The 27,966-nt window shown below is 43.0% G+C and overlaps 1 protein-coding gene across 2 annotated transcripts in view; it reads right to left on the reverse strand.

Annotated features, from left to right (window-relative positions):
- The window catches only part of DNMBP (dynamin binding protein), a 136,514-nt gene that overhangs the window by 79,623 nt on the left and 28,925 nt on the right, over positions 1 to 27,966 (reverse strand). For both annotated transcript variants that reach the window (XM_035268764.3, XM_078346252.1), the window contains exons 2-3: positions 17,327 to 17,481; positions 10,800 to 10,922 (exon numbers count right to left, since the gene is read on the reverse strand). In XM_035268764.3, the coding sequence (XP_035124655.2) occupies positions 10,800 to 10,922; positions 17,327 to 17,471 (268 nt within the window). In that variant the 5' untranslated portion in view covers positions 17,472 to 17,481. The remainder of the gene's footprint in view (positions 1 to 10,799; positions 10,923 to 17,326; positions 17,482 to 27,966) is intronic.

Consider the following 27,966-nt stretch of genomic DNA (forward strand, 5'->3'; position numbering starts at 1 on the left):
GCACATCAACCAATTCCAGCCTCCCAAGTTAAGACTAATAAGCATAGCTAACATTCACTGAGTGCTTACCTACTGCCATATGCTTTTCATGTACAATCTGATTTAATCCTTGCAATCACCCTGAGGTAGGTATTATTTCATTATCCTCATTTTTTAGATAAGAAAACTGAGGCTGAGAGACTTAAGTAACTAGTCCAGGGTCACAGCTCTTAAGTGGTGGAGTTAGATTTAAACTTAGGGCTGTCAGAATTCTTATCCCCTAAGCTATACTCCTGCTCTAAATACATATAGGTATCTATAAATTACATATATATTCATTTATATTTTTTCTCTAATTAATCCGAATGATACTTCTTAAAGGTAAGTAAATAACAATGAACTAAAGAGGCATGTGGTAAAACACAACAGATCTCAAACATTATCCTACATACTTTCTAAGATGGAGTTTTGCCCAGGCTGGACTGCAGTGGAGCAATCTCAGCTCACCGCAACCACCACCTCCTCGGTTCAAACAATTCTCCTGCCTCAGCCTCCCAAATAGCTGGAATTACAGGCATGCACCGTCACACCCAGCTAATTTGGTATTTTTAGTAGGGACAGGGTTTCACCATATTGGCCAGGCTGGTCTTGAATTCCTCACCTCAGGTAATCCACCCACCTAGGCCTCCCAAAGTGTTGAGATTACAGGCATAAGACACCATGCCCGGCCCCACATACTCTTAAGATTTCCAAATCCCCTCTTGACATATTCCATCATCAACATTTCATTTACAGAGACACTGATCTAATAGAAAAAGTGATTTTCAGTCTAGGAAGTAGAAGCACCATCCAAGCACTAGACTTGAAAAACAGGAAGCCTAGACCAAGTCTGATAAACAATACTTTCCTTTTTTAGTGATTTTGCTTCCCACTGGTAAAATTAATACCTGTTGATGTGACTTGTCTTATATAGAAAAGAGAAATTAAAATCATTTGTGTCACAAGCTAAGCTTCCCAGAAAAAGACAAATTACATAGGTATGCCTAACTTCTCCATCCTCAAAGGCTTGTGTTTCCAGATTAAAAGACGGAGCTAAAAAGAAGTGAAAGGCATAGAAGGAAAGGTGACTGGTCAGTGTGTTTACTGGCAGTAGATTATCACAGAGAAGAGAACAAGATAAAATCATGGATAATTAGTACATCTCGTTCTAGTCTCTCTTTCCTATGTATCCCCCTGCCCTGCATCCTCTTCCTTTGGATTCCACTTACATCTTTAAGCTTATTATGCTTAATTGGTTAAAAGGTAGTCAAGATAAAATCTACAGATTCCAGGTCCTGGCCTGACCTTGAGTCAGTCTTCGTGCAGGTGACTCACATTGCCAGGTTCTTTCTGAGAATCTCTCGGATGGCCATGCTTCCTAAGAAAAGTCCATGCCACCCACATCCTTTGCACCGCTCAGTGGAAGCCACTGCACTCTTGCCCTTTCTCTGTTCCATCAGATATTGACTATAAACTCCACTGGGAGACCTATGAGTAAGGACAGATAAGGTCCCTGCTATAATCTCTTAATCTATTTCTGTCTACCTTCCCAACACTGATTAGCAAGAAAGCATACAGAACTGAGGTAGAGACTGAGTATAAAGTGGAGAGCAAGAAAGTCTCAAAACAACAGGGCGTGGTGGTGTTTCTCTTATTAATCCTTTCTTTCTTTCTTTTTTTTTTTTTTTTTTTTTTAATTTTTTATTGGATTATAGGTTTTGGGGTACATGAGCAGAGCATGCAAGACAGTTGCGTAGGTACACACATGGCAGTGTGCTTTGCTTTTCTTCTCCCCTTCACCCACATTTGGCATTTCTCCCCAGGCTATCCCTCCCCACCTCCCCCTCCCACTGGCCCTCCCCTTTTCCCCCCAATAGACCCCAGTGTTTAGTACTCCCCTTTCTGTGTCCATGTGTTCTCATTTTTCATCACCCACCTATGAGTGAGAATATGCGGTGTTTCATTTTCTGTTCTTGTGTCAGTTTGCTGAGGATGATGTTTTCCAGATTCATCCATGTCCCTACAAACGACACGAACTCATCATTTCTGATTGCTGCATAATATTCCATGGTGTATATGTGCCATATTTTTCCAATCCAGTCTATTATCAATGGTCATTTGGGTTGATTCCAGGTCTTTGCTATTGTAAACAGTGCTGCAATGAGCATTCGTGTACATGTGTCCTTATAGTAGAACGATTTATAGTCTTTTGGATATATACCCAGTAATGGGATTGCTGGGTCAAATGGAATTTCTATTTCTAAGGCCTTGAGGAATCGCCACACTGTCTTCCACAATGGTTGAACTAATTTACACTCCCACCAACAGTGTAAAAGTGTTCCTTTTTCTCCACATCCTCTCCAGCATCTGTTGTCTCCAGATTTTTTAATGATCGCCATTCTAACTGGCGTGAGATGGTATCTCAATGTGGTTTTGATTTGCATCTCTCTGATGACCAGTGACGATGAGCATTTTTTCATATGATTGTTGGCCTCATATATGTCTTCTTTCGTAAAGTATCTGTTCATATCCTTTGCCCACTTTTGAATGGGCTTGTTTGTTTTTTTCCTGTAAATCTGCTTGAGTTGTTTGTAAATTCTGGATATCAGCCCTTTGTCAGATGGGTAGACTGCGAAAATTTTTTCCCATTCTGTTGGTTGCCGATCCACTCTAGTGACTGTTTCTTTTGCCGTGCAGAAGCTGTGGAGTTTCATTAGGTCCCATTTGTCTATTTTGGCTTTTGTTGCCAATGCTCTTGGTGTTTTGTTCATGAAGTCCTTGCCTACTCCTATGTCCTGGATAGTTTTGCCTAGATTTCCTTCTAGGGTTTTTATGGTGCCAGGTCTTATGTTTAAGTCTTTAATCCATCTGGAGTTAATTTTAGTGTAAGGTGTCAGGAAGGGGTCCAGTTTCTGCTTTCTGCACATGGCTAGCCAGTTTTCCCAACACCATTTGTTAAACATGGAATCCTTGCCCCATTGCTTGTTTTTGTCAGGTTTATCAAAGATTGTATAGTTGTATGTATGTTGTGTTGCCTCCGGTGCCTCTGTTTTGTTCCATTGATCTATATCTCTGTTTTGGTACCAGTACCATGCTGTTTTGATTACTGTAGCCTTGTAGTATAGTTTGAAATCCGGTAGTGTGATGCCCCCCGCTGTGTTCTTTTTGCTTAGAATTGACTTGGCTATGCGGGCTCTCTTTTGGTTCCATATGAAGTTCATGGTGGTTTTTTCCAGTTCTGTGAAGAAAGTCAATGGTAGCTTGATGGGGATAGCGTTGATTCTGTAAATTACTTTGGGCAGTATAGCCATTTTCACGATATTAATTCTTCCTAACCATGAACATGGAATGTTTCTCCATCTGTTTGTGTCCTCTCTGATTTCGTTGAGCAGTGGTTTGTAGTTCTCCTTGAAGAGGTCCCTTACGTTCCTTGTGAGTTGTATTCCAAGGTATTTTATTCTTTTTGTAGCAATTGCGAATGGCAGTTCGCTCTTGATTTGGCTTTCTTTAAGTCTGTTATTGGTGTAGACGAATGCTTGTGATTTTTGCACACTGATTTTATATCCTGAGACTTTGCTGAAGTTGTTTATCAGTTTCAGGAGTTTTTGGGTTGAGACGATGGGGTCTTCTAGGTATACTATCATGTCGTCTGCAAATAGAGACAATTTGGCTTCCACCTTTCCTATTTGAATACGCTTTATTTCTTTTTCTTGCCTGATTGCTCTGGCTAGAACTTCCAGTACTATATTGAATAGGAGTGGTGACAGAGGGCATCCTTGTCTAGTACCAGATTTCAAAGGGAATGCTTCCAGTTTTTGCCCATTCAGTATGATATTGGCTGTTGGTTTGTCATAAATAGCTTTTATTACTTTGAGATACGTTCCATCGATACCGAGTTTATTGAGGGTTTTTAGCATAAAGGGCTGTTGAATTTTGTCAAATGCCTTCTCTGCGTCAATTGAGATAATCATGTGGTTTTTGTTTTTGGTTCTGTTTATGTGGTGAATTACGTTGATAGACTTGTGTATGTTGAACCAGCCTTGCATCCCTGGGATGAATCCTACTTGATCATGATGAATAAGTTTTTTGATTTGCTGTTGCAATCGGCTTGCCAATATTTTATTGAAGATTTTTGCATCTATGTTCATCATGGATATTGGCCTGAAGTTTTCTTTTCTCGTTGGGTCTCTGCCAGGTTTTGGTATCAGGATGATGTTGGTCTCATAAAATGATTTGGGAAGGATTCCCTCTTTTTGGATTGTTTGAAATAGTTTTAGAAGGAATGGTACCAGCTCCTCCTTGTGTGTCTGGTAGAATTCGGCTGTGAACCCATCTGGACCTGGGCTTTTTTTGTGAGGTAGGCTCTTAATTGCTGCCTCAACTTCAGACCTTGTTATTGGTCTATTCATAGTTTCAGCTTCCTCCTGGTTTAGGCTTGGGAGGACACAGGAGTCCAGGAATTTATCCATTTCTTCCAGGTTTACTAGTTTATGTGCATAGAGTTGTTTGTAATATTCTCTGATGATGGTTTGAATTTCTGTGGGATCTGTGGTGATTTCCCCTTTATCATTTTTTATTGCATCTATTTGGTTGTTCTCTCTTTTATTTTTAATCAATCTGGCTAGTGGTCTGTCTATTTTGTTGATCTTTTCAAAAAACCAGCTCTTGGATTTATTGATTTTTTGAAGGGTTTTTCGTGTCTCAATCTCCTTCAGCTCAGCTCTGATCTTAGTAATTTCTTGTCTTCTGTTGGGTTTTGAGTTTTTTTGATCTTGCTCCTCTAGCTCTTTCAATTTTGACGATAGGGTGTCAATTTTGGATCTCTCCATTCTCCTCATATGGGCACTTATTGCTATATACTTTCCTCTAGAGACTGCTTTAAATGTGTCCCAGAGGTTCTGGCACGTTGTGTCTTCATTCTCATTGGTTTCGAAGAACTTCTTTATTTCTGCCTTCATTTCGTTGTTTACCCAGTCAACATTCAAGAGCCAGTTGTTCAGTTTCCATGATGCTGTGCGGTTCTGGGTCGGTTTCTGAATTCTGAGTTCTAACTTGATTGCACTATGGTCTGAGAGGCTGTTTGTTATGATTTCAGTTGTTTTGCATTTGTTGAGCAGTGCTTTACTTCCAATTATGTGGTCAATTTTAGAGTAGGTGTGATGTGGTGCTGAGAAGAATGTGTATTCTGTGGATTTGGGGTGGAGAGTTCTGTAAATGTCCACCAGGTTTGCTTGCTCCAGGTCTGAGTTCAAGCCCTGGGTATCCTTGTTGATTTTCTGTCTGGTTGATCTGTCTAGTATTGACAGTGGAGTGTTAAAGTCTCCCACTATTATTGTGTGGGAGTCTAAGTCCTTCTGTAAGTCATTAAGAACTTGCCTTATGTATCTGGGTGCTCCTGTGTTGGGTCCATATATGTTTAGGATCGTTAGCTCTTCTTGTTGTATCGATCCTTTTACCATTATGTAATGGCCTTCTTTGTCTCTTTTGATCTTTGTTGCTTTAAAGTCTATTTTATCAGAGATGAGAATTGCTACTCCTGCTTTTTTTTGCTTTCCATTAGCTTGGTAAATCTTCCTCCATCCCTTTATTTTGAGCCTTTGTGTATCCTTGCATGTGAGATGGGTTTCCTGGATACAGCACACTGATGGGTTTTGGCTTTTTATCCAATTTGCCAGTCTCTGTCTTTTGATTGGTGCATTTAGTCCATTTACATTTAGGGTTAATATTGTTATGTGTGAATTTGATACTGCCATTTTGATTCTAAGTGGCTGCTTTGCCTGTTAGTTGTTGTAGATTCTTCATTATGTTGAAGCTCTTTAGCATTCAGTGTGATTTTGGAATGGCTGGTACTGATTGATCCTTTCTATGTGTAGTGCCTCTTTTAGGAGCTCTTGTAAAGCAGGGCTGGTGGTGACAAAATCTCTGAGTGCTTGCTTGTTCGCAAAGGATTTTATTCTTCCTTCACTTCTGAAGCTCAGTTTGGCTGGATATGAAATTCTGGGTTGAAAGTTCTTTTCTTTAAGAATGTTGAATATTGGCCCCCACTCTCTTCTGGCTTGTAGTGTTTCTGCTGAGAGATCTGCTGTGAGTCTGATGGGCTTCCCTTTGTGGGTGACCCGACCTTTCTCTCTGGCTGCCCTTAGTATTCTCTCCTTTATTTCAACCCTGTTGAATCTGACGATTATGTGCCTTGGGGTTGCTCTTCTTGCGGAATATCTTTGTGGTGTTCTCTGTATTTCCTGCAATTGAGTGTTGGCTTGTCTTGCTAGGTGGGGGAAATTTTCCTGGATGATGTCCTGAAGAGTATTTTCCAGCTGGGATTCATTCTCTTCGTCCCCTTCTGGTACACCTATCAAACGTAGGTTAGGTCTTTTCACATAGTCCCACATTTCTTGGAGACTTTGTTCATTCCTTTTTGCGCTTTTTTCTCTGATCTTGGTTTCTCGTTTTATTTCATTGAGTTGGTCTTCGACTTCAGATATTCTTTCTTCTGCTTGGTCAATTCGGCTATTGAAACTTGCGTTTGCTTCGCGAAGTTCTCGTATTGTGTTTTTCAGCTCCTTTAATTCATTCATATTCCTCTCTAAGGTATCCATTCTTGTTATCATTTCCTCGAATCTTTTTTCAAATCTTTTTTCAAGGTTCTTAGTTTCTTTGCATTGATTTAATACATGATCTTTTAGCTCACAAAAGTTTCTCATTATCCATCTTCTGAAGTCTAATTCCGTCATTTCGTCACAGTCATTCTCCGTCCAGCTTTGTTCCCTTGCTGGTGAGGAGTTTTGGTCCTTTCTAGGAGGCGATGTGTTCTGGTTTCGGGTGTTTTCCTCCTTTTTGCGCTGGTTTCTTCCCATCTTTGTGGATTTGTCCGCTGGTCGTCTGCGTAGTTGCTGACTTTTCGTTTGGGTCTCTGAGTGGACACCCAGAATGTTGATGATGAAGTATTTCTGTTGCTTGGTTTTCCTTCTACCAGTCTAGCCCCTTCGCTGTACGACTGTTGAGGTCCGCTCCAGACCCTGCTTGTCTGGGGTGCACCTCTAGTAGCCGTGGCACAGCGAGGGATGCTACCAGTTTCTTTTTCTGCTCTCTTTGTCCCAGGATGATGCCTGCCTAATGACAGTCTTTTGGATATAGAGGGGTCAGGGAGCTGCTTGAGGAGACAGTTTGTACTTTATAGGGGTTTAATTGCTGAGCTGTGCACTCTGTTGTTCATTCAGGGCTGTTAGGCTGCTATGTTTGATTCTGCTGCAACACAGCTCATTAAACAACCCTTTTTTTTTTCTCAAATGCTCTGTGTTGAGGGGTTTCGGCTTTATTTTTGGATGTCCGATCAGGTGTCCTGCCCAGCTCAAAGGCAGACTAGCCACTGTTTGGCTGCCGAGGCTCCGCCCTGCTGTTGTGTGATTCGCGCTGTTCCTGCCGGCTCTGCTGTGGTCTCCGCCACGCCCTGCGGCGGAGTCTCTTCGTTGTAGCGTGTTGCCTCAGCAACGGCAGGCTGCGTCAGCAGTGGGCGTGTATCTCAGTAGGGACGGGTTGCCTCGGCAACGGCTGGCTGCGTCAGCAGTGGGCGTGTATCTCAGTTGGGGCGGGTTGCCTCGGCAACGGCTGGCTGCCTCAGCAGTGGGCGTGTATATCAGTTGGGGCAGGTTGCCTCCGTAGTGGTGGACGCCCCTCCCCCACAGAGCGTCTCGGACCGTCTGCCCGGGATAGTTCGAAATCGCGGTTTTGTTCGTCCCACTGGGTATCCCAAACCATCTGTCCCTGCAATCCCCTGGGCTGGGCTACTGTGCAAGTCTCGTTCAGTCTCAAGTCCAGCCCTCTCAAGTCTCAGGTTGCCGGTTCAACAAGGCACCCGGACAAGCGCGCCCTGTGGGATTGCTGGGTAGGGCCGGCCGCCGCCGCCCCGGCTGCCAGCTTCGCCAGGCAGACCTACTGCCTGGCGTCCCGTGTCTTTTTATACTTGGGAGTTTCCCCGTTCTGTGGGCAACAAAGATCAGTCTGGAAATGCAGCACTGACTCACCGTTTGCGAATTCAACGCGGGCTCCAATCCTGGGTTGTTCTCACAGCGCCATCTTGAGTCCCCTCTCTCTTTTTTTTTTTTTTAAGAGACAGGGTTTCACCATGTTGGCCAGGCTGGTCTTGAACTCCTGACCTCAGGTGATCTGTCTGCCTCGGCCTCCCAAAGTGCTGGAATTACAGGCATGAGCCACTGTACCTGGCTTTTTTTTTTTTTTTTTGAGATAGAGTCTCGATCTGTCACCCAGGATGGAGTGCACTGGTGCGATCTCGGCTCACAGCAACCTCTGCCTCCCAGGTTTAAGCGATTCTCCTGCCTTGGCCTCCCAAGTAGCTGGGATTATAGGCTCCTTTCTTTTTTTAAACAAGGCCTTGTTTTATTGCCCAGGCTGGAGTGTAGTGGCATGAACACAGCTCACTGCAGCCTCAAGCCCCTGGGCTCAAGTGATCCTCCTGCCTCGTCTCTTGCCTCAGCCTCCTAAGTAGTGGGACCACAGGCATGCACCACTGGTATGCACCACCATGCCTGGCTAATTTAATTTTTTTTTTGTAGAGACAAGGTCCTGCCATGTTGCCCAGGCTGATCTCAAACTCCTTGGCTCAAGGGATACTTTCGCCTTTGGCCTCCCAAACTGCTAGGATTACAGGCACGAGCCACTGCACCCAGCCTCTTATTAATCCTAATGATACTTCTTAAAGGTAAGTAAAGTCTGTAATCCTGGCTACTCGGGAGAATGACGTGTTATCATCACTTGAGGCTAGGAGTTTCAGGCTAGCCTGAGCAACACCGTGAGACCCTGTCTCCTAAAAAATAAAACAAAATTGGTACAATTAAAATAAATAAAATAAGCACAAAATTTTTTTGAGATGGTGTCTCGCTCTGTCACCCAGGCTGGAGTGTAGTGATGCAATCTTGGCTCACTGCAACCTACACCTCCCAGGTTCAAGCAATTCTCCTGCCTTAGCCTTCCAAGTAGCTGGGACTACAGGCGTGCACCACCACACCTGGCTATTTTTTGTAATTTTAGTAGAGACGGGGTTTCCCCATATTGGTCCGGCTGGTCTTGAATTCCTGACCTCGTGATCTGCCCACTCGGCCTCCCAAAGTGCTGGGATTACAGGCGAGAGCCACTGCACCCAGCCTATACAAAATTTAAAAATAAATTCTCAAAATAGATTTTGAGGATTAAGGTCAAAATCCATTATTAATTTCTAATCACTAAAGGTTAGAGAAGTTTGCCAGGTTTTATGTGTGTGTGTGTGTGTGTGTGTGTGTGTGTGTGTGTACATGATTTAAGAAACCAAGTCTCTGTGTGTGTGTGTGTGTGTGTGTGTATACATGATTTAAGAAACCAAGTCTGTCCTTTTTGTGCCATATGCCAAAGAGCAAGCATTTAATGTTATTAATAACACACCTAATAATTTCTACTATTTTGATGACTGAGTCATCACAAAATTGGATTTATCAGAAGCTTCTGTCTATGGAACACTACTGGTTTCTCTGTTTATGCAGAATGTATGGACTTAAGGATACTTGTTGAAATGGTTTATAGTTTATTCATCTAATCAGAGTGCAAGAGGGGAGAAATACTTGGAAAATCAATGAGAGATAGCTATGACTACCTGTTTTATTTTTTATTTATTATTTATTTTTGAGACAGGGTCTCCCTCTGTCACCCAGGCTGGAGTGCAGTGATGTGATCATAGCTCACTGAAGCCTCCGACTCCAGGGCTCAAGCGATCCTCCTGCTTCAGCCTCCTGAGTTGCTAGGACTACAGATGCACATCACCGCGCCTGGCTAACTATGACTATCTGTTCTAAATCACTTCCTTTTAATCTGGTTCTGATAAGCGAGCAGTAAAATGGGAATGTTTTGCACCTATCTCTTAATTTCCATATCAAAATTCCTGCTCTACCATTATGCATTAATAAATGGTAATCTTGTTAGCAAAGCCGTATCGTTTTTTTTTTTTTCCTCCCTCCCTCCATGCCCCATATCAGTTTATAATATAAAAATATAGCTTGAAGTTGGCTGGGTGCAGTGACTCATGCCTATAATCTCAGCACTTTGGGAGGCTGAGGTAGGCAGATCATTTGTGTCCAGGAATTCAAGACCAGCCAAGGCAACATGACAAAACCCTGCCTCTACCAAAAATGCTAAAAATTAGCCCAGCATGGTAGCATGTGCCTGTGGTCCCAGCTACTCAGGAGGCTTAGGTGGGAGGATTGCTTGAGCCTGGGAGGCAGAGGTTACAGTGAGCCAAGATTGCACCACTGTGCTCCAGCCTGGGGGCAACAGAATGAGACTACTATCTAAAAAAAAAAAAAGAGAGAGAGAGAGAGAGAGAGAGAGAGAGAGAGAGGCTGAGCCTGAAGTGTGGCTACAGTATGGGGGCAGTGGAAAAATAGTCCTGGTCTTAGAATATAACTAGTTCACATTCTGAGGCCAAGACTTCTCACCTTCAGCTAATAGTCTTTGAATTTTGCTCTCATTATTTATAAAACATATTAATAATGTCAACTTTCTTACCACCCAGGTCTGTGCTAAGAATCAAATGAGAATATATTTGTGAGAAAATACTGTGGAAATTGTAAAATGCTACTAAACTCTAAGGCATCATTATGTCCACACTACTTTGGTATTGCTGAGGACCCTCTAGAGATTAAGCCACTTCACAAATTCAAAAAAGGATCTAGTTGTCGAAATGGGCAGACTCCATCAATCTAATTTTCAAATAGTTTACTATTTGATGAGCAGCTTACCTCGATGGAGCAGAAGACTGTCCAATTCTTGGGATGTGAATTCACAGATGCACACAAACAGCCTCTCTCCCTCCTTTAGACTGGGAATAGTCACAATTTCCACAAAACTGCTGGGGAACTGTCCTGAAAATAAAAGCAAGCATACTGAATTTTAATATTAAAATTTCTTTTTCTGTCTGTGTACAAGGACAAAAACTTTTCTTCTGAGTTCACAAATAGACCCTAACTTGAAAACTCAGTGAAAACTAATAATTGGAGACTCTGTTGTAGAAGAAGTATAGAGCACAAAACTAGATGCACACAGAACAGAGAGAATGCAATTCAACTTGGTACGCGTTTACTGGGGGCCGCTATATGCAAAGCACACTGAGGAGGGAAACATTAGTAAGTATTTTTTTTTTTTTTGAGATGGAGTCTCAACTCTGTTGCCCAGGCTGGAGTACAGTGGTGCGATCTCAGCTCACTGCAACCTCCGACTCCTGGGTTCAAGTGATTCTCCTGGCTCAGCCTCCCAAGTAGCTGGGATTACAGGCACCTGCCACTACACCCAGCTAATTTTTTCTATTTTAGTAGAGATGAGGTTTCACCATTTGGCTAGGCTGGTCTTGAACTCCTGACCTTGTGATTCGCCCGCCTCGGCCTGCCAAAGTGCTGGGATTACAGACATGAGCCACCACACCCGGCCTAAGTAAGATAGTCTTGGTCTTCAAAGATGTAAAAACCAGCCGGGCATGGTGGCTCACACCTGTAATCCCAGCACTTTGGGAGGCCGAGGCGGGTGGATCGTGAGGTCAAGAGGTCGAGACCATCCTGGCCAACATGGTGAAACCCCATCTCTACTAAAAATACAAAAATTAGCCAGGTGTTTGGCACACGCCTGTAGTCCCAGCTACTCAGGGGGCTGAGGTAGAAGAATCGCTTGAACCCAGGAGGTGGAGGTTGCAGTGAGCCGAGACTTCAACACTATGCTCCAGCCTGGCGACAGAGCAAAACCCTGTCTCAAAAAAAAAGTAAAAACCTAGTTCAGACAAAAAGTCAAATTCAGACATAAATAACATATCAATCCTGAAATCTGCTGTCACAACCTAAGTACACAAAGTGTTATGGAAGTTCAGAGAAGGTAGGTAATAGGTCAGGAAGAACATAAAATCTTTTATGAAAACAACAGCATTTGAATCTGAAGGTGGGTAAGGTTTTATTTTATTTTTTTCTCTCTTTTTTTTTTTTCCCTAAAGACGGGGTTTCACCAGGTTGGTCAGGCTGATCTTGAACTCCTGACCTCAGGTGATCCACCCGCCTTGGCCTCCAAAGTGCTTGGATTACAGGCGTGAGCCACCAGGCCTGGCCATGGGTAAGGTTTTAATAGGTGGTGGTAGAAAGACAGGGCCTGCCAGTTGGAAGGTATCCGAAAGTCTGACTGATTCTACGTTCTATCTCTAGGTCTGTCTATTTCTCTCCAGACCTACCACCTTGGTCCATGCCATCACCATCTCTCACCTAGATTACTGTAGCAACCTTCCAAATGCTTCCTGCCTTCAGTTTTGTCCCTTACTATCATTCTTAAGTCTGCAGCAGTGAGCTTTCTTTCTTTCTCTCTTTTTTTTTTTTTTGAGATGGAGTTTTGCTCTTATTGCCCAGGCTGGAGTGCAATGGCGTGATCTTGGCTCACAGCAACCTCTGCCTCCCAGGTTCAAGCAATTCTCCTGTCTCAGTCTCTGGAGTAGCTGAAATTACAGGCATGCACCACCACATCCAGCTAATTTTGTATTTTTAGTAGAGATGGGGTTTCTCCATGTTGGTCAGGCAGGTCTCAAACTCCTGACCTCGAGTGATCTACCCACCTCAGCCTCCCAAAGTGCTGGGATTACAGGCGTGAACCAACGTGCCTGGCCTGCAGCAGCGAGCTTTCTAAAATTCAAATCTAATCATGTTCAAATCACTTTCAGGGTTTCCCATTTCCTTTACTCCTTACCATGGCATACCCTTGTCTCCCATGATTTAGCTTCTTCTCATATCTCCAGCCTACTTTCCCCCTCATCCACTCACACCTCACACCCTACTAAACTTCTCTAGGTCCCCTGTGTTCTCATACTCCAGGGACCTTCAACAAGCAATCCTCCCTGCCTACCATCTTTGCCTTGCTAACTCCTACTCATCATTTGTGTCTCAGCTGAGATGTAATTTCTACTGGGAAATACTCTATCTCCCAAATGTGAGGTAAGTGTCAACAGAATCTGCTCTAAGGACTCCAACTCAGACTTACATAAATATAAATATACGCAAGTTAAGGACTGAATTAACACAGATGCATGTGGTGTGGGAAAAGCTTCCACCCTTCCCTAGACTAATTAATGAAAGAAATCAAAGTGAACATATCTTACAGAAATGAAGAAAGCTAACCAGGTGCATGGAATGTGGGAGGTAGGTAGCATCCAGGGTAGAGGGTAACTTTAATAAATTTGGGCCAGCCATCCAGGAAGGAGTGATCAGGATAAATCATGCTCCTTTGAAAAAAATGAAAGAAGATCACTTCTCAGCCTTTTGCCTATGATCAACTGACGAATGAAAGGGTAGAAAATGTTAAAAGAAGATAGCCCACTTGAACCCGGGAAGCAGAGTTTGCCGTGAGCCGAGATCATGCCATTGCACTCCAGCCTGGACAACAGAGCAAGATTCTGTCTCAAAAAAAAAAAAAAAAAGACAGCCAGAGGGAACAAGGTGGAGAGCACCTTGTATTCCACAAATCACAGATAAAGCTGTCTGTGAAAAGCAGTGGTAAGCAACAGGGATCTGAAGAAAGGAATAATGCGTGTTTCCAGAAGAGGAATAATAGCACTGAACACAAAGGATAACAACCTGGGAAGGGAAAGTGGGCAAAGGGAAAGACTTGGATAGAAACCTGAGCTGGGGCAGCTGGTTTCTAGCAGTGTAACATCTTGAAGGAATTAACAAAGAGAGATAGAATGGTAACAGAAATTTTCCCCTTACTGATAGAGACCACTTATGAATACAGAAGGAAAACACAAAAGGATTCTGAAATTTATTGACCTGAGCTTCCCATTTAGCTAGCTTTCTTTTCTTTCTCTCCCTCTCTTTCTTTCTTTCCTTCCCTTCCTCCCTGCCTACCTCCCTTCCTTTCTTATTTATTTATTTATAGAAATGGGGTCTCACTATGTTGACTAGGCTAGTCTCGAACTCTTGGCCTCAAGCAATCCTCTCATCTCAGCCTCTCAAAGTGCTGGGGTTACAGGCATTAACCACCATGCCTGGCCTTTATTTTTATTTTTATAATTTATTTATTTTGAGATGGAGTTTCACTTTTGCTGCCCAGGCTGGAGTGCAATGGTTCAATCTTTTTTTTTTTTTTTTTTTTTTTTTTGAGAGAAGGAAAGAAAAAAAGGAGTGAAGGAGAGGAAGAAAGAGGAAGAAAAAGAGGGAGAGAGAAGGGAAATGTTGCTTTATTCTAAAAAAAAAAATGGGTATTAATAATGGCCAATCAACGTTTCATTTAAACCTATGAGTAGGTGTGATGTGATATTGACAAGAATGTATATTTTGTGTATTTAAAGTGGAGAGCTCTATAAATATTTATTAAGTTTACTTGTTCCGGACCTGAGTTTGAGTCCTTGATATCCTTATTAATTTTCTGTCTCATTGAGTCTAAGTCTCTATGTATCTGGGTGTTAGGATCGTTAGCTCTTCTTGTTGCATTGATCCTTTTACCACTATATCTTTGTTGCTTTAAGATCTATTTTATCAGATACGAGAATTGCAACTCCTGCTTTTTATTTATTCATTTATTTTTGCTCCTTATTTGGTTGGTAAATCTTTCTCCATCCCTTTGTTTTGAGTCTGTGTATCCTTGCAAGTGAAATGGGTCTGGATGTAACATGCCGTTAGGTTTTGTCTGTATCTTTTGATTGGGGGATTTAGCCAATTTAAATTTAGGATTACTGCCATTTGATGTTAACTGACTGTTTTATCCATTCGATGATGTAAATTCTTCTTTATGTTGGTGCTCTTTACTTTTTGGTATATTTTTAGAAAGGCTAATACTGGTTGTTTCTTTCTGTGTGTAATGCTTCTTTCAGAAGCTTTTGTAAAGCAGGCCTGGTGGTAATAAAATCTCTGAGTACTTGCTTGTTCATAAAAGATTTTATTTTTCCTTCAGTTGTGAAGCTTAGTTTGGCTGGCTATGAAATTCTGGGCTGAAAGTTCTGTTCTTTAAGGATGTTGAATATTGGCCCCCACTCTCTTCTGGCTTGTAGAGTTTCTGCTGAGAGATCTGCTGTAAGTCTGATAGGCTTCTCTTTGTAATTAACCTGACCTTTCTCTCTGGCTGCCCTTAGTATTTTCTCCTTCGTTTCAACCCTGGTGAATCTAAGGATTATGTGCCTTGGGGTTGCTCTTCTTGAGGAATATCTTTATGGTGTTGTCTGTATTACCTGGGGTTGAATATGGTCCTGCTTTGCTAGTTTAAGAAAATTTTCCTGAATAATATCCTGAAGAATATTTTCCAGCTTGGATTCATTCTCTCCGTTGCATTCAGGTACACCTATCAAACGTAAATTTGGTCTTTTCACATAGTCCCACATTCCTTGGAGACTTTGCTCATTCCTTTTTATCCTTTTTTCTCTAAACTTGTCTTCTCGTTTTATTTCATTAAGTTGGACTTCTACCTCTGATATCCTTTCTTCTGCTTCAACAATTCGAGTGTTTAAACCTGTGCATACTTCTGGGAGTTCCTGCATTGTATTCTTCAGTTCCATTAATTCACTTATATTCCTCTCTAAATTGTCTATTCTCATTAGGATTTTGTCAAACCTTTTTTCAAAGTTATTAGTTTCTTTACATTGGGCTGCAACATGTTCTTTTAACTCACAGAAGTTTCTTATTATCCATCTTCTGAAGCCTGATTCTGTAAATGGGATGCACTCATTCTCGATCAAGTCTTGTTCCCTTGTTGATGAGGAACTGCGATCCTCTTTAGAGAGAGAAGCGTTCTGATTTTGAGTATTCTCAGCCTTTTTATGCTGGTTTCTTCCCATCATTGTAAATTTATCCACCTGTTGTCTTTTTTTTTTTTATTGCATTTTAGGTTTTGGGGTACATGTGCAGAGCATGCAATACAGTTGCATAGGTACACACATGGCAGTGTGTTTTGTTTGCTTTCTCCCCTTCACCCACATTTGGCATTTCTCCCCAGGCAATCCCTCCCCACCTCCCCACCTGTTGTCTTTGTAATTACAACTTCCAAATTAGGTCTCTGAGTGGACATCCAAGTTGTTAATTCCCAGGACCAAAATATGAGCAACCCACTGCGCCGGCCAAAACAGCAGCATTAAGACTGATGGTGCTTTTCTGCCCAGGAATCTCCAGTCTGGCTTCCTCCTTGAGTCCGTAATAGGCGACTCTGCCTTCCAAACCTCGGTCAGAAGGGGAACCAGTCCCGTTTACTCTGCACCAAGAGCTGCCGCGCCGAGGTGCCGGCACAACCGCTGCACCGGCCACAAGAGTCGTGCTGGCAACCCGTGTGGCTCCTCCAAACCTCGGTCAGAAGGGGAACCAGTCCCGTTTACTCTGCACCGAGAGCTGCCGCGCCGAGGTGCCTGCGAAACTGCTACGCCAGCATCAAGAGTCGCGCTGGCGACCCCTGTGGCTCCTCCATACCTCGGTCAGAAGGGGAACCAGTCCTGTTTACTCTGCACCAAGAGCTGCCGCGCCGAGGTGCCTGCGAAACTGCTACGCCAGCATCAAGAGTCGCGCTGGCGACCCCTGTGGCTCCTCCAAACCTCGGTCAGAAGGGGAACCAGTCCCGTTTACTCTGCACCGAGAGCTGCCACACCAAGGTGCTGGCGAAACCACCGCGCCAGCCACAAGAGTCGCGCTAGCGACCCATGTGGCTCCTCTAAACCTCGGTCAGAAGGGGAACCAGTCCCGTTTACTCTGCACCGAGAGCTGCCGCGCCGAGGTGCCGGTGAAACCGCTGCGCCAGCCACAGGACCCGTGGAGCCCCTCCACTGGGAATCTTCTGCTCCTTGAGCGACCAAAATTTGTCTGAAAGTGTGGCGTCCTCTTGTTGTCTGAGCTTTCGCTGGGAGCTGCAATCCCGAGATGTTAGCGATCAGCCATCTTGGATCGTTCCTCAGTTCAATCTTGGCTCACTGCAACCTCTGCCTCCCAGGTTCAAGTAATTCTCCAGCCTTGCCTCCTGAGTAGCTGGGATTACAGGCATTCGCCATCACACCCGGCAAATTTTTTATTTTTAGTAGAGATGGTGTCTCACCATCTCACCATGTTGTCCAGGCTGGTCTGCAACTCCTCACCTCACATGATCCACCCACCTCAGCCTCCCAAAGTGCTGGGATTACAGTCATGAGCCACCTCACCCAAGTAAGAATAACTTTTTCTTTTTTCTTTTGAGACAGGGTCTCACTCTGTTGCCCAGGCCAGAGGGCAGTGCCAGCCTTTATTTTTAATATAGAAAAAAGTCAGGGCCTATGGTCCATTGTGACTCCATTACTTACCTGTAACATCTTCCTTCTTTCCTAGAAGCCAAAATTCATCCACCACTGCCAGCACCTCAATTACATCTCCCACAAAGAGCGGCAGTTCTTCTGATACGCTTGGGCAGAAGTCAAAAATGGCTCGAACCACTGAGCCAGCTTCCATGTTTTATAACCTGGAAAGGAAGGTCAAAAGAAACAGAAGACATCAATTTTAAGACACTGCAATATAGATCTATTTCTTGAGAATGATAAAGCAAAGCTAAGCAAGTAAGTTAGTACTTCCTATTTTATTTTTGAGACACGGTCTCACTCCCAACACCGAGGCTGGTGTGCAGTGGAGCAATCACGGCTCACTGCAGCCTCAACTTTCTGGGCTCACATGATCCTTCCAGATCAGTCTCCCTAGTAGGCTGTGCTACAGGCATGTGCCACCATGTCCAGCTAATTTTTTTGTATTTTTAGTAGAGACAGGGGTTCACCATGTTGCCCAGGCTGGTCTCAAACTCCTGAGCTCAAGCAATCTGCTCACCTTGGCCTCCCAAAGTGCTAGGATTACAGGCATGGCCTGCTGTACCTGGCCTCATATTTTAAAATATCAAAGTTATTTATCATTTCTTTTTTTTTTGAGGGGGGTTTGGGGGGAACACAGTCTTGCTCTATCACCCAGGCTGGAGGGCAGTGGTGTGATCATAGCTCACTGCAGCCTCCAGTTCCTGGGCTCAAGTGATCCTCCTCCCTCAGCCTTCTGATTAGCTGGAACTACAGGTATACACCACTGTGCCTGGCTAATTTTTTTTCTTTTTTAGATGAAATCTTGCTGTATGCTCCATGCTGGAGTGTAGCGGTGCAATCTTGGCTCACTGCAACCTCGCCTCCTGGGTTCAAGTGATTCTAGGGGTTCAGCTTTCAAAATAGGTGGGACTACAGGTGTGTACCACCAGGCCCAGCTAATTTTTGTATTTTTAGTAGAGACGGGGTTGTGCCATGTTGGGCAGGCTCATCTCAAACTCCTGGCCTCAAGTGATCTGCCCACCTCAGCCTCCCAAAGTGCTGAGATTACAGACATGAGCCACTGTGCCTGGCCTCTTTTTTTTTTTGTAGAGATGAGGTCTCACTTTGTTACCCAGGCTACTGTTGAACTCCTGGCTTCAAATGATCCTCCTGCCTCAGCCACCCAGAGTGTTGGGATTCCAGGCATGAGCCACCACACCTGGTCTAATTTAAAAATAATTTCCTCATATATTTTTCATTCAATCCTCAAAGGAATTCTGGAATTAAAATAATAAAAACCTATACCTCTCAGTGAAAGAAAAGATTCAATTCAGTAAATATAGGCTCTTCAGAATGCCTGAAGAGGGCGGTAAGGAAATTAACTTTTTTTTTTTTGAGATGGAGTTTTGCTCTTGTTGCCCAGGTTGGAGGGCAATGGCACGATCTCAGCTCACTGTAACCTCTGCCTGCCTGGTTCAAGTGATTCTCCTGCCTCAGCCTTCGAAGTAGCTGGAATTACAGGCATGTGCCCCCCTGGCTAATTTTGTATTTTGGTAGAGATGGGGTTTCTCCATGTTGGTCAGGCTGGTTAAGTACCAGACAACATGGTACTTTGAAAAGACAGTATTTTTAAAAGTAGGGATTTTAAATATGGCATTTTATTCCCCATAACCATCTTAAAGATTGGGATCTAAGGCTCAGTGTAGTTAGATCTTGGAAAACATTCTTTGTCCAAGATCATAGAGCTCACAGCAGCAGGGCTAGGACTCCAACTGAGGGCATTCTGGTTCCTACCTACTGAGACTGTCTGCAAACAAATGTACCACAACCTGAAGACTAACAGCAGGACCATGCATCAAAGGCTTAGATGGAAAACCTATTGGGGGCCGGTACAGTGGCTCGCACCTGTAATCCCAGCACTTTGGGAGGCTGAGGTGGGCGGATCACCCGAGGTCAGGGGTTTTGAGACCAGCCTGGGCAACATGGTAAAACCCTGTCTCTACTAAAAATACAAAAATTAGTCAGGTGCAGTGGCAGGTGCCTGTAATCCCAACTACTTGGAAGGCTAAGGTAGGAGAATCTCTTGAATCTGGGAGGCAGAGGTTCCAGTGAGCCAAGATCACACCATTGCGCTCCAGCCTGAGTGTCAGAGTGAGACTCTGTCTAAAAAGAGGAGTTGGGGGGGTAAAAAAAAAAAAAAAAGAGGAGGGTAAGAGAAGGGAGGAGTTTTGCTCTGTTGCCCAGGCTGGAGTGCAATCATAGCTTACTGCTGCCTTGAACTCCTGGGCTCAAGTGATCCTCCTGCCTCAGCCTCCCAAGTACAAGTCTATTTTTCTTTAATCAACTCAAGTACTCATTTGGTGTTGGTAGAGATGAGGACTCTACCTTCCATCTCACATAACAACCATCATCACATCAAAAAGTATGAAGTGTCTAATTACAAAAAAAGAAAAGATGGTGATAGCTCTGTACATAAGACAGAATGAGGGTCTTATTCTGAGGCCCAGGCTGGAGTGCAGTGGCAGGAACTTGGCTCACTGTAGCCTCGATATTCCAAGCTCAAGCAATCTTCCCACCTCAGCTTCCTGGGTAGCTATGACTACATGTATGCACCATCATGCCCAGCTAACTTTTTTGTATTTCTTTGTAGAGACATGGTTTCACCATGTTGCCCAGGCTGGTCTCAAATTCCTTGAACACCCACCTTGGCCTCCCAAAGTGCTAAGGCTACAGGCGGAAGCCACCACTCCTGACCTCTGTTAATTTATAATCCAAGAAAACACTGATGTGGACAAACATATTGGGCATATAATAAATCATTTAGTATATTAATATGAAGGACCTAAAAGATGTTAATAAATCATGCTACACAATCAAACATTACCTACTTAATTTTTTCTGTCAAGCAAAAGTAGTTTATCTTTGTGTTACTTCTTATAGACTTTTTGTGTATAATAAGATGACTTGGGTCCACAGTAGAAAAGAGAAGTGGGAACCACAGATGCTACTAACAGATTTTCTCTAAGTATTACCAAAAAAAAGTCTAATTATAATTACATGCTGAGGAGGCAGCATATATGAATGTCAAGCACTAGGCTTCTGGCGTCAGAGAGACCCAGGTCCACAGCCTGGCTCCACTTTAGCTATTTCACCTTGGGCATCTTACTTAAATTCTCTGGGCTTCAGTTTCCTTGTCCAGAAAAGTGGAGATAATCATACTTTCATAAATTATTATCAAGACTATTACAGTTATAATAGTGCCTAACATTCACTGAGTACTTCCTAGGTACATGCACCGTACCATGTACTTCCCTCAGGGAGTCCTCACAACAACCCTATCATATGTCATTGGTTCCTATTTGGCAGGTGGGGACATGGGATCAGAGAGATGATATCTGTCCAAGGACACAGTAAGTCAGAGGTGTAATGGGAACCCAAATATGTCTGTCTCCTAAGCCTTAACCAGTACGCTAACAGTGTGAAGGCACTTAGGTCAGGGCTGGTATAATAGCTGCTCAATAAATGTTAATCATTACAAAGCATCATTTCCATAATCAACTGCAAGCTCAAATTTGTGTCACTGATATAACATCACCAGAGAATGTGCTATTTCAAGCATATAAACACTACAGAACTTACCATTTCAACATGTCAAAACTTGGTTAACTTTGATTGTTTAAAAATAGACACACTAAAGAGTTCCCTGACTTCTTTATTAGAAGATCTTGAACATGATTTACTATTTGGCTGATGGCTCCAAGTTCATTATTAAGACCATACATAACTGTATTCAGCTGTGATACATAATACTAGGCACTGTCTAACTTTTAAGCCTTTCTCTTTCAATGTCAGCCTACCCTCTGCTCTCAGTGTATCACTGTCAACTTTTCCACCCCCTTGCTATATTGCTGTTTATGATCTGCTACGGAGCAAAGACCACATGCACACTATCAAAATTATATAAAGTTTCCAGATAAATAAAAGTAAACAAGCTCTAAAGTTGAGGCTAACAAACTCTACAGTGGTGGGAAAGGACACGTGTTCGTGGTAGAGTTTTTTAACTGTTATTTTTATGTGCACTGAGGCTCCTTTCTTACTTTCTGGCTGTCTTCCAGAGGACTGAAGTTGCCAGATGTCAGATTTCCGCATAAGGGTTGTGTCCTAAGTTTTTTTTTTTAAAACACGCATAATGTCTTGCAAAGCTCTTAGCCATCTATACATTTATATGTTATTAAAACAATTCCTTAACATTGGGCCAATGTAGGTACTATTTTTCTTCTTATACTACATTTTGTCAAATTTCATCTCACTATCAGACTAAACATATCTCAACATCTAACATATCAAGAATTAGCATAAGCCCCATATGATTACTTAGAGAAGTACCCTATTACACAAAGGGAGTAATCCTGGTAATCCGAAAGAGTTAAAGCTTCTCCCTGGGAATCTTTTCACTCTACCAGAAAATGACTCAGAAGCAGAGGAGAATCTGGCGCAATAAATACTTTTACTGACTGACCTCCTACTCTATTGGAATGAGTGCGTAATCGCTGAGGAGCACACACCCTAGAAGGGTACTGAAGTCACAGCCTCACTAAATTCCATGATTCATGTGTGAGACCAGAAAATGTGTATAATATGATGAATCTCATCTGTCGTCTCTGCCATTTTAGAAGCCTGAGCATATATTTTGAAACAGTCATAAATGGCTTCTATAAGCTGTTCCACCAACTCCAGATGGAAGTAAAAAGAACTGCAGAGGAAACCAGAACACAGATGGCCTTGAGAGAAAGCCAAGGCAATTACTGCCTATATGGCATGATTTCAGGGACACCAGAAAAATTTGCTGTGAAAACACCATCTTCTTCCCATGCTGGTGAATGCCGTCTTTCCACCTTTAGAGAGTCATTCTGCATTTGACATACAAAATTCTTGGAGAGAAAATTCTTCAAACCCTTTTAAAATGTAAACTCTGCAAAGGAAGAGATTTGTTTTGTTCACTGGTCTACAGCAGTGCCTGGCACATAAAATACTCTCAGATTTTTGGTGAACAAATGATTTAAGTTTAGAAAAATATATGAAACTATTTTTTATTCTTATCTTTTAAAATCTTTTTCCCAATAATCCAACCTGCCACTATTCATATCAAAATCTCAAGTTCTGCTTATCTAAAACTAAATTAACCATCACTTCCCCACAAACAGTTTTACCTTCCAGCTTGTCTATGTATGGCACTGCAACAGTGCCATAGAAATGTCACAGAAACCTTTCAGGTCAAGCATTAATATCTTGGACTTCTTCATCCTCTACAGCAGATGGTGCACTAAGAACAACAGCTACTGTCTGATTATCTACCAAGTATCAGACACTGAGCTAGGACCTTAAATCCTCATGACACTGCAAGGTAGACAAGAAGGCTCCAAAGCCGGTGTGGCTGGGGTTCAAATCCCAGCACCATCATTGAGCAATTTACTCAACCTCTTTAGCCGACAAACAGCTAAACCATAGCACAAATTCAGGCCTGTTTGATTCCAATGCCCATGTTCTTTTTACAGCAAACATCAGTTTTCTTAAATCTCATTGGTTCTTCCTTCAACATCTAGACTTCCATTTTTTTCTTTCTCCAACATTTTATTATGAAAATGTTCAAATGGTGAGGTTAGAAGAATTTTACACCCACCACCTAGATTCTAGCATTAACATCTTACTGCAGCTACTTTATCCCATATCATCTATCCGTTTCATTTATCAATTTGTGTTTTCGTATATATTTCAAATATATACTTATTTTGCTACACCTCCAAATAAACCACAAACATTTCCCACCAAACTTGGACATATATATCTTAACTAGAGTCCAATATTTGTTTGCAGTTTTTGTTTAGTTTTTTTCTTTTTTGAGACAGGGTCTCACCTTGTCATCTAGTGCAGTGGTATGATCTTGGCTCACTCCAACCTCTGCCTCCCAGGCTCAGGTGATCCTCCCACCTCAGCCTCCTGAACAGCTGGGATTACAGGCGTGCACCACCACACCTATTTTTTTGTATTTTTTGTAGAGGTGAGGTTTTGCCATGTTGCCCAGCCTGGTCTTGAATTCCTGGACTCAGGTGATCTGCCCATCTGCGCTCCTGCCCTCCTCGGCCTCCCAAAGTGCTGGGATTACAGACATAAGCCACCACACCCAGCCAGCAGTTTTTTTGTTTTTTGTTTGTTTGTTTTAAGTACCTTTCTCCCCTCTCCTACTGGCCAAGGAATTACAAATCCTGAATTTTAACAGAATTACAATTTTGTTCTCCCCACTAAAATGTCGATAAACCTGATTAATCTTTCTAAAATGTCAATTTTTACATGACTCAGTTGGATAAGAATTTACAAGGTCTTCATATTTTCTGTAATTCATTCATATATTCAATGAATATTTATCAAGCCAAATGGCATCAACCAAAGCCCTATCCAAGCTAAAAATCTGGCTCAAGTGGGTTAGCTAATCATTTGATGACCCTTTACCCAACATGCTAAGTATTTATTCTCTAATCCTGTTGGTAGCGGACAGTAGGGTTTAGAGTCTCCTCTACTGTCTTAAGCAATTCAACTCCTATCACCAAGTATCTACCCAACTGGGAAAAAAAAAAATAAAGCCTGAGCACTAATCTCAAAAGGAGACACTCACTCGGGCTTACTCATTCAATGGGGAAGCAGGGGCAGGGGAAGATTCAAATCTGCAGTGATTTTTTTTTATGTATGTGCCTCAAGGATATTTTAACACTTTCTATGAACTAAAGCATTTGGTAGTTACCTATTAATCCTGCTTTGCTCCAATGATGTGTCCAGGAACCTGCCAGGTGTTGTGTGGGAAATAAGTTACCGTCCCTGCACCCAAGAAGTTTAGCTTAGTCCCCACCATTTCCCAAAACATGTTCTAAAGACACTAATCTTTGTGCCAAAATACAAGTGCTCCATGAGAAATATCACGAGAAACTCCAGGAAGGCTATAAACCATATATCCTTCTTAGAGGAGCATAAAAAAACAGTATACTCAAGACTGAGACAATTTGGCAAGAATCCCTTTCAATCCAGCATTTCTAAACTTGTCTGGCCACAGCACTCCATTTTCAGGTCTCACTTCAGATTTGTGTAACCCTGTCCCACCCCACTTGTGATTCATAAATAGTACTCAGGTCAGTCCCATTCAAACAAAATGGTCTCTGCTCTCATAAGGCACTTTCTGCTCAGAACTGGTTTTTTGGTTTACTGCTGTTTATTTCCTCCATGGTCAGTCCCCCCAATTTTTTTTTTTTTTTTTTTTTTTTTTTTTTTGAGACAGAGTCTCACTCTATTGCCAGGCTGGAGTGCAATGGCACAATCCTGGCTCACTGCAACTTCCATTTTCCAGTTTCAATTTTCCTGTCTCAGCCACCTGAGTGGCTGGTACTACAGGCACGTACCACCATGCTCGGCTAATTTTTTTTCTTTGTATTTTTGGTAGAGACGGGGTTTCACCATGTTGGCCAGGCTGGTCTCGATCTCGACCTTGTGCTCTGCCTGCCTCAGTCTCCCAAAGTGCTGGGATTATAGGTGTGAACCACTGCACCCGGCCAGTCCCACATATTTAAACATTTTCCACACCCGGAGCACTTCCTCCAAATGATGCCACCTCCCCTGCTTAGGTCCACTCATTTGCCATGTCTTAACTCCTGCACTCTGTGCTCTTATATCATATGTCTTGCAGATTTGTGAGACATCAGACTGGATATATAAAACTTAAAAGCCAGGAGAATGAATGTATCAGTGAAAACATATTCAGAAATCAAATAAAATTTACACTGTGAGGCCAGGCACCGTGGCTCAAGTCTGTAATCTCAGCATTTTGGGAGGCCGAGGACAGCAGATCACCTGAGTTCAGGAGTTCAAGACCAGCCTGGCCAACATGACAAAAGCCCATCTCTACTAAAAATACAAAAAAATTAGCCAAGTATGGTGGTGTATACTTGTAATCCCAGCTATTGGGGAGGCTGAGGCAGAAGAATCACTTGAACCTGGGAGATGGAGGTTGCAGTGGGCCAAGATCATGCCACTGTACTCCAGCCTGGGTGACAGAGTGAGACTCCATCTCAAAACAAACAAACAAAAAACCCCAATATGTATCACTGTAAAGTGCTACAACATAGATAAGCCTTGAAGACATTAAGCTAAGGCCAGCCTCAGTGGCTCATGCCTGTAATCTCAGCACTGTGGAAAAATTAGCTGGGTGCAGTGGCAAGTGCCTACAGTCCCAGCCATTCAGGAAGCTGAGATGGGAGCACTGCTTGAGCCCAGGAGGTTGAGGCTGCCATGAGCTGTGATTATGCCACTGCATTCCATCCTGAGCCACAGAGTGAGCCCCTGTCTCAAAAAAAAGAAAGAAAAGAAAAGAAAAAGACATTAAGCTAAGTGAAATCTGCCAGACACAAAAGGGCAAATACTACACAAATAAGGTACGCAGAGCGGTCAAATTCACAGAGACTAAAAGCTGAGTGGTTGCCATGGGGTAGGCGTGAGAAGAGGAGATGGGGAGTTAGTGCTTAATGGGCACAGCATTTCAGTTTAGGAAGATAAAAACCTCCTGGAGAAGAATGGTAGTAATGGTTACAAAACAATGTGAATTACATAATGCCACAAAACTGCACACTTAAAAACTGTTAAAATGGTAAATTGTATGTTATGTACACTTAACAAAATAAAAAACTTTTTAGGTATGTCATAAAATGTGAATGTGAAAGAAAGCCTGGAGGACTCAGTAATTTTTATTTTATTTTATTTTTTGAGACAGAATCTAGCTTTGTCACCCAGGCTGGAGTACAGTAGCTCTGTCTTGGCTCACTGCAACCTCCACCTCCTGGGCTCAAGCAATTCTCATGCCTCAGCCTCCTGAGTAGCTGAGATTGCAGGTGTGTGCCACCACACCCAGCTAATTTTTTATTATTTTTAGTAGAGAAGGGGTTTCACCTTATTGGCCAGGCTGGTCTCAAACTCCTGGTCTCAAATTCCTAGTCTCAAGTGATCTGCCCACCTTGGCTTCTCAAAGAGCTAGAATTACAGGTGTGAGCCACCACACCTGGCCAATAATTTTTATTAAGCAACATATGTTCAAGTCTGGACGTACTTCATTAAAAGTCTCCTGAGATCACAAACTATACACTCTTACCCTGATAGACACTGATACCAAACAGTCTAATAAGCAATTTCTAATGTGGCCTTTGGAATCAAGGTCTGAACTTGGAACAGACTGAGGATACTGAAAATCTGCCCTTCCAGATCTGCCCCAGCCTGCCCTGTGTTCCTGGAGGCTGGCCCATCAGAACTGTACAAGGCCTCCCCAATGGGTGGAGTTCAGCCAATGGGTGGTACCAGCAGGAGGTCTAAAGGTGAGGAACAGTGAGACTGTGATATTTACTCCCCTGACTCACTCCCTGCTGGGCTGTGAGTTGGCTGCATTGTTCCATTCACACCACAGCTACCATATGAAGACCTCCTCAAAACAGCTTCTCTTCTGTCAGGTAACCATCCTATCCCCCCACCCCTTCAGGACTAGGGTGGTTCTCCAGCTAGTCTAGACATACAGTACATTCCTTTGTTATTTTCCTTAAACTTCTCCATTCTGCTTTAAGTTGGACCTCCTCCAATTACCCAATTTGAGTGTGCCTTCTGTTTTCTGCTGGGCCCGAGTGATACATGCCCAAAAAGATGGTTAGGATTTATGAGAACAACACATGAAGAGAATGGCTGGCACAGTGGCTCACGCCTATAATCCCAGAACTTTGGGAGGCCGAGAAGGGTGGATTGCTTGAGCCCAGGAGTTCGAGACCAGCCCAGGCAACATGGTGAAATCCTATCTCTACAAAAATACAAAAATTAGCGGCGCGTGGTCATGCATGCCTGTAGTCCCAGCTACTGAGTAGTCTGAGATGAGAGGATAACTTGAGCCCAGGAAGTCAAGGCTGCAATGAGCCTAGACTGTACTACTGCAATCCAACCTGGACAACAGAGTGAGACTCTGTCTCAAAAAAAAAAAAAAAAAAAAAAAGAATGGAGCAAAGTGCATAGAAAACTATAAAAATAGTTTCCTGACCGGGTGCAGTGGCTCACACCTGTAATCCCAGCACTTTGCGAGGCCAAGATGGGCGAGACCACCCTGACCAACATGGTGAAAGCCCCATCTCTACTAAAAATACAAAAATTAGCCGGGCATGGTGGCATGCACCTGTAATCCCAGCTACTCAGGAGGATAAGGCAGGAGAATCACTTGAACCCAGGAGGTGGAAGTTGCAGTAAGCCAAGATCGCACCACTGCACTCCAACCTGGGAGACAGAGCAAGACTCCTCAAAAAAATAAAATAAAGTAAAAAAATAAAAAGCCAGGCACCATGGCTCACACCTGTAATCCCAGCACTTTGAGAGGCCAAGGCAGGCAGATCACCTGATATCGGGAGTTCGAGACCAGCCTGACCAACATGGATAAATCCCGTCTCTACTAAAAATACAAACTTAGCGGGGCATGGTGGTGCATGCCTGTAATCCTAGCTACTCCGAAGGCTGAGGCAGGAAAATCATTTGAACCCAGGAGGCAGAGGTTGTGGTGAGCCGAGATCTCACCATTGCACTCCAGCCTGGGCAACAAGAACACAACT

The sequence above is a fragment of the Callithrix jacchus genome, chromosome 12 (assembly GCF_049354715.1).
Source record: "Callithrix jacchus isolate 240 chromosome 12, calJac240_pri, whole genome shotgun sequence".
Lineage (NCBI taxonomy): Eukaryota > Metazoa > Chordata > Mammalia > Primates > Cebidae > Callithrix > Callithrix jacchus.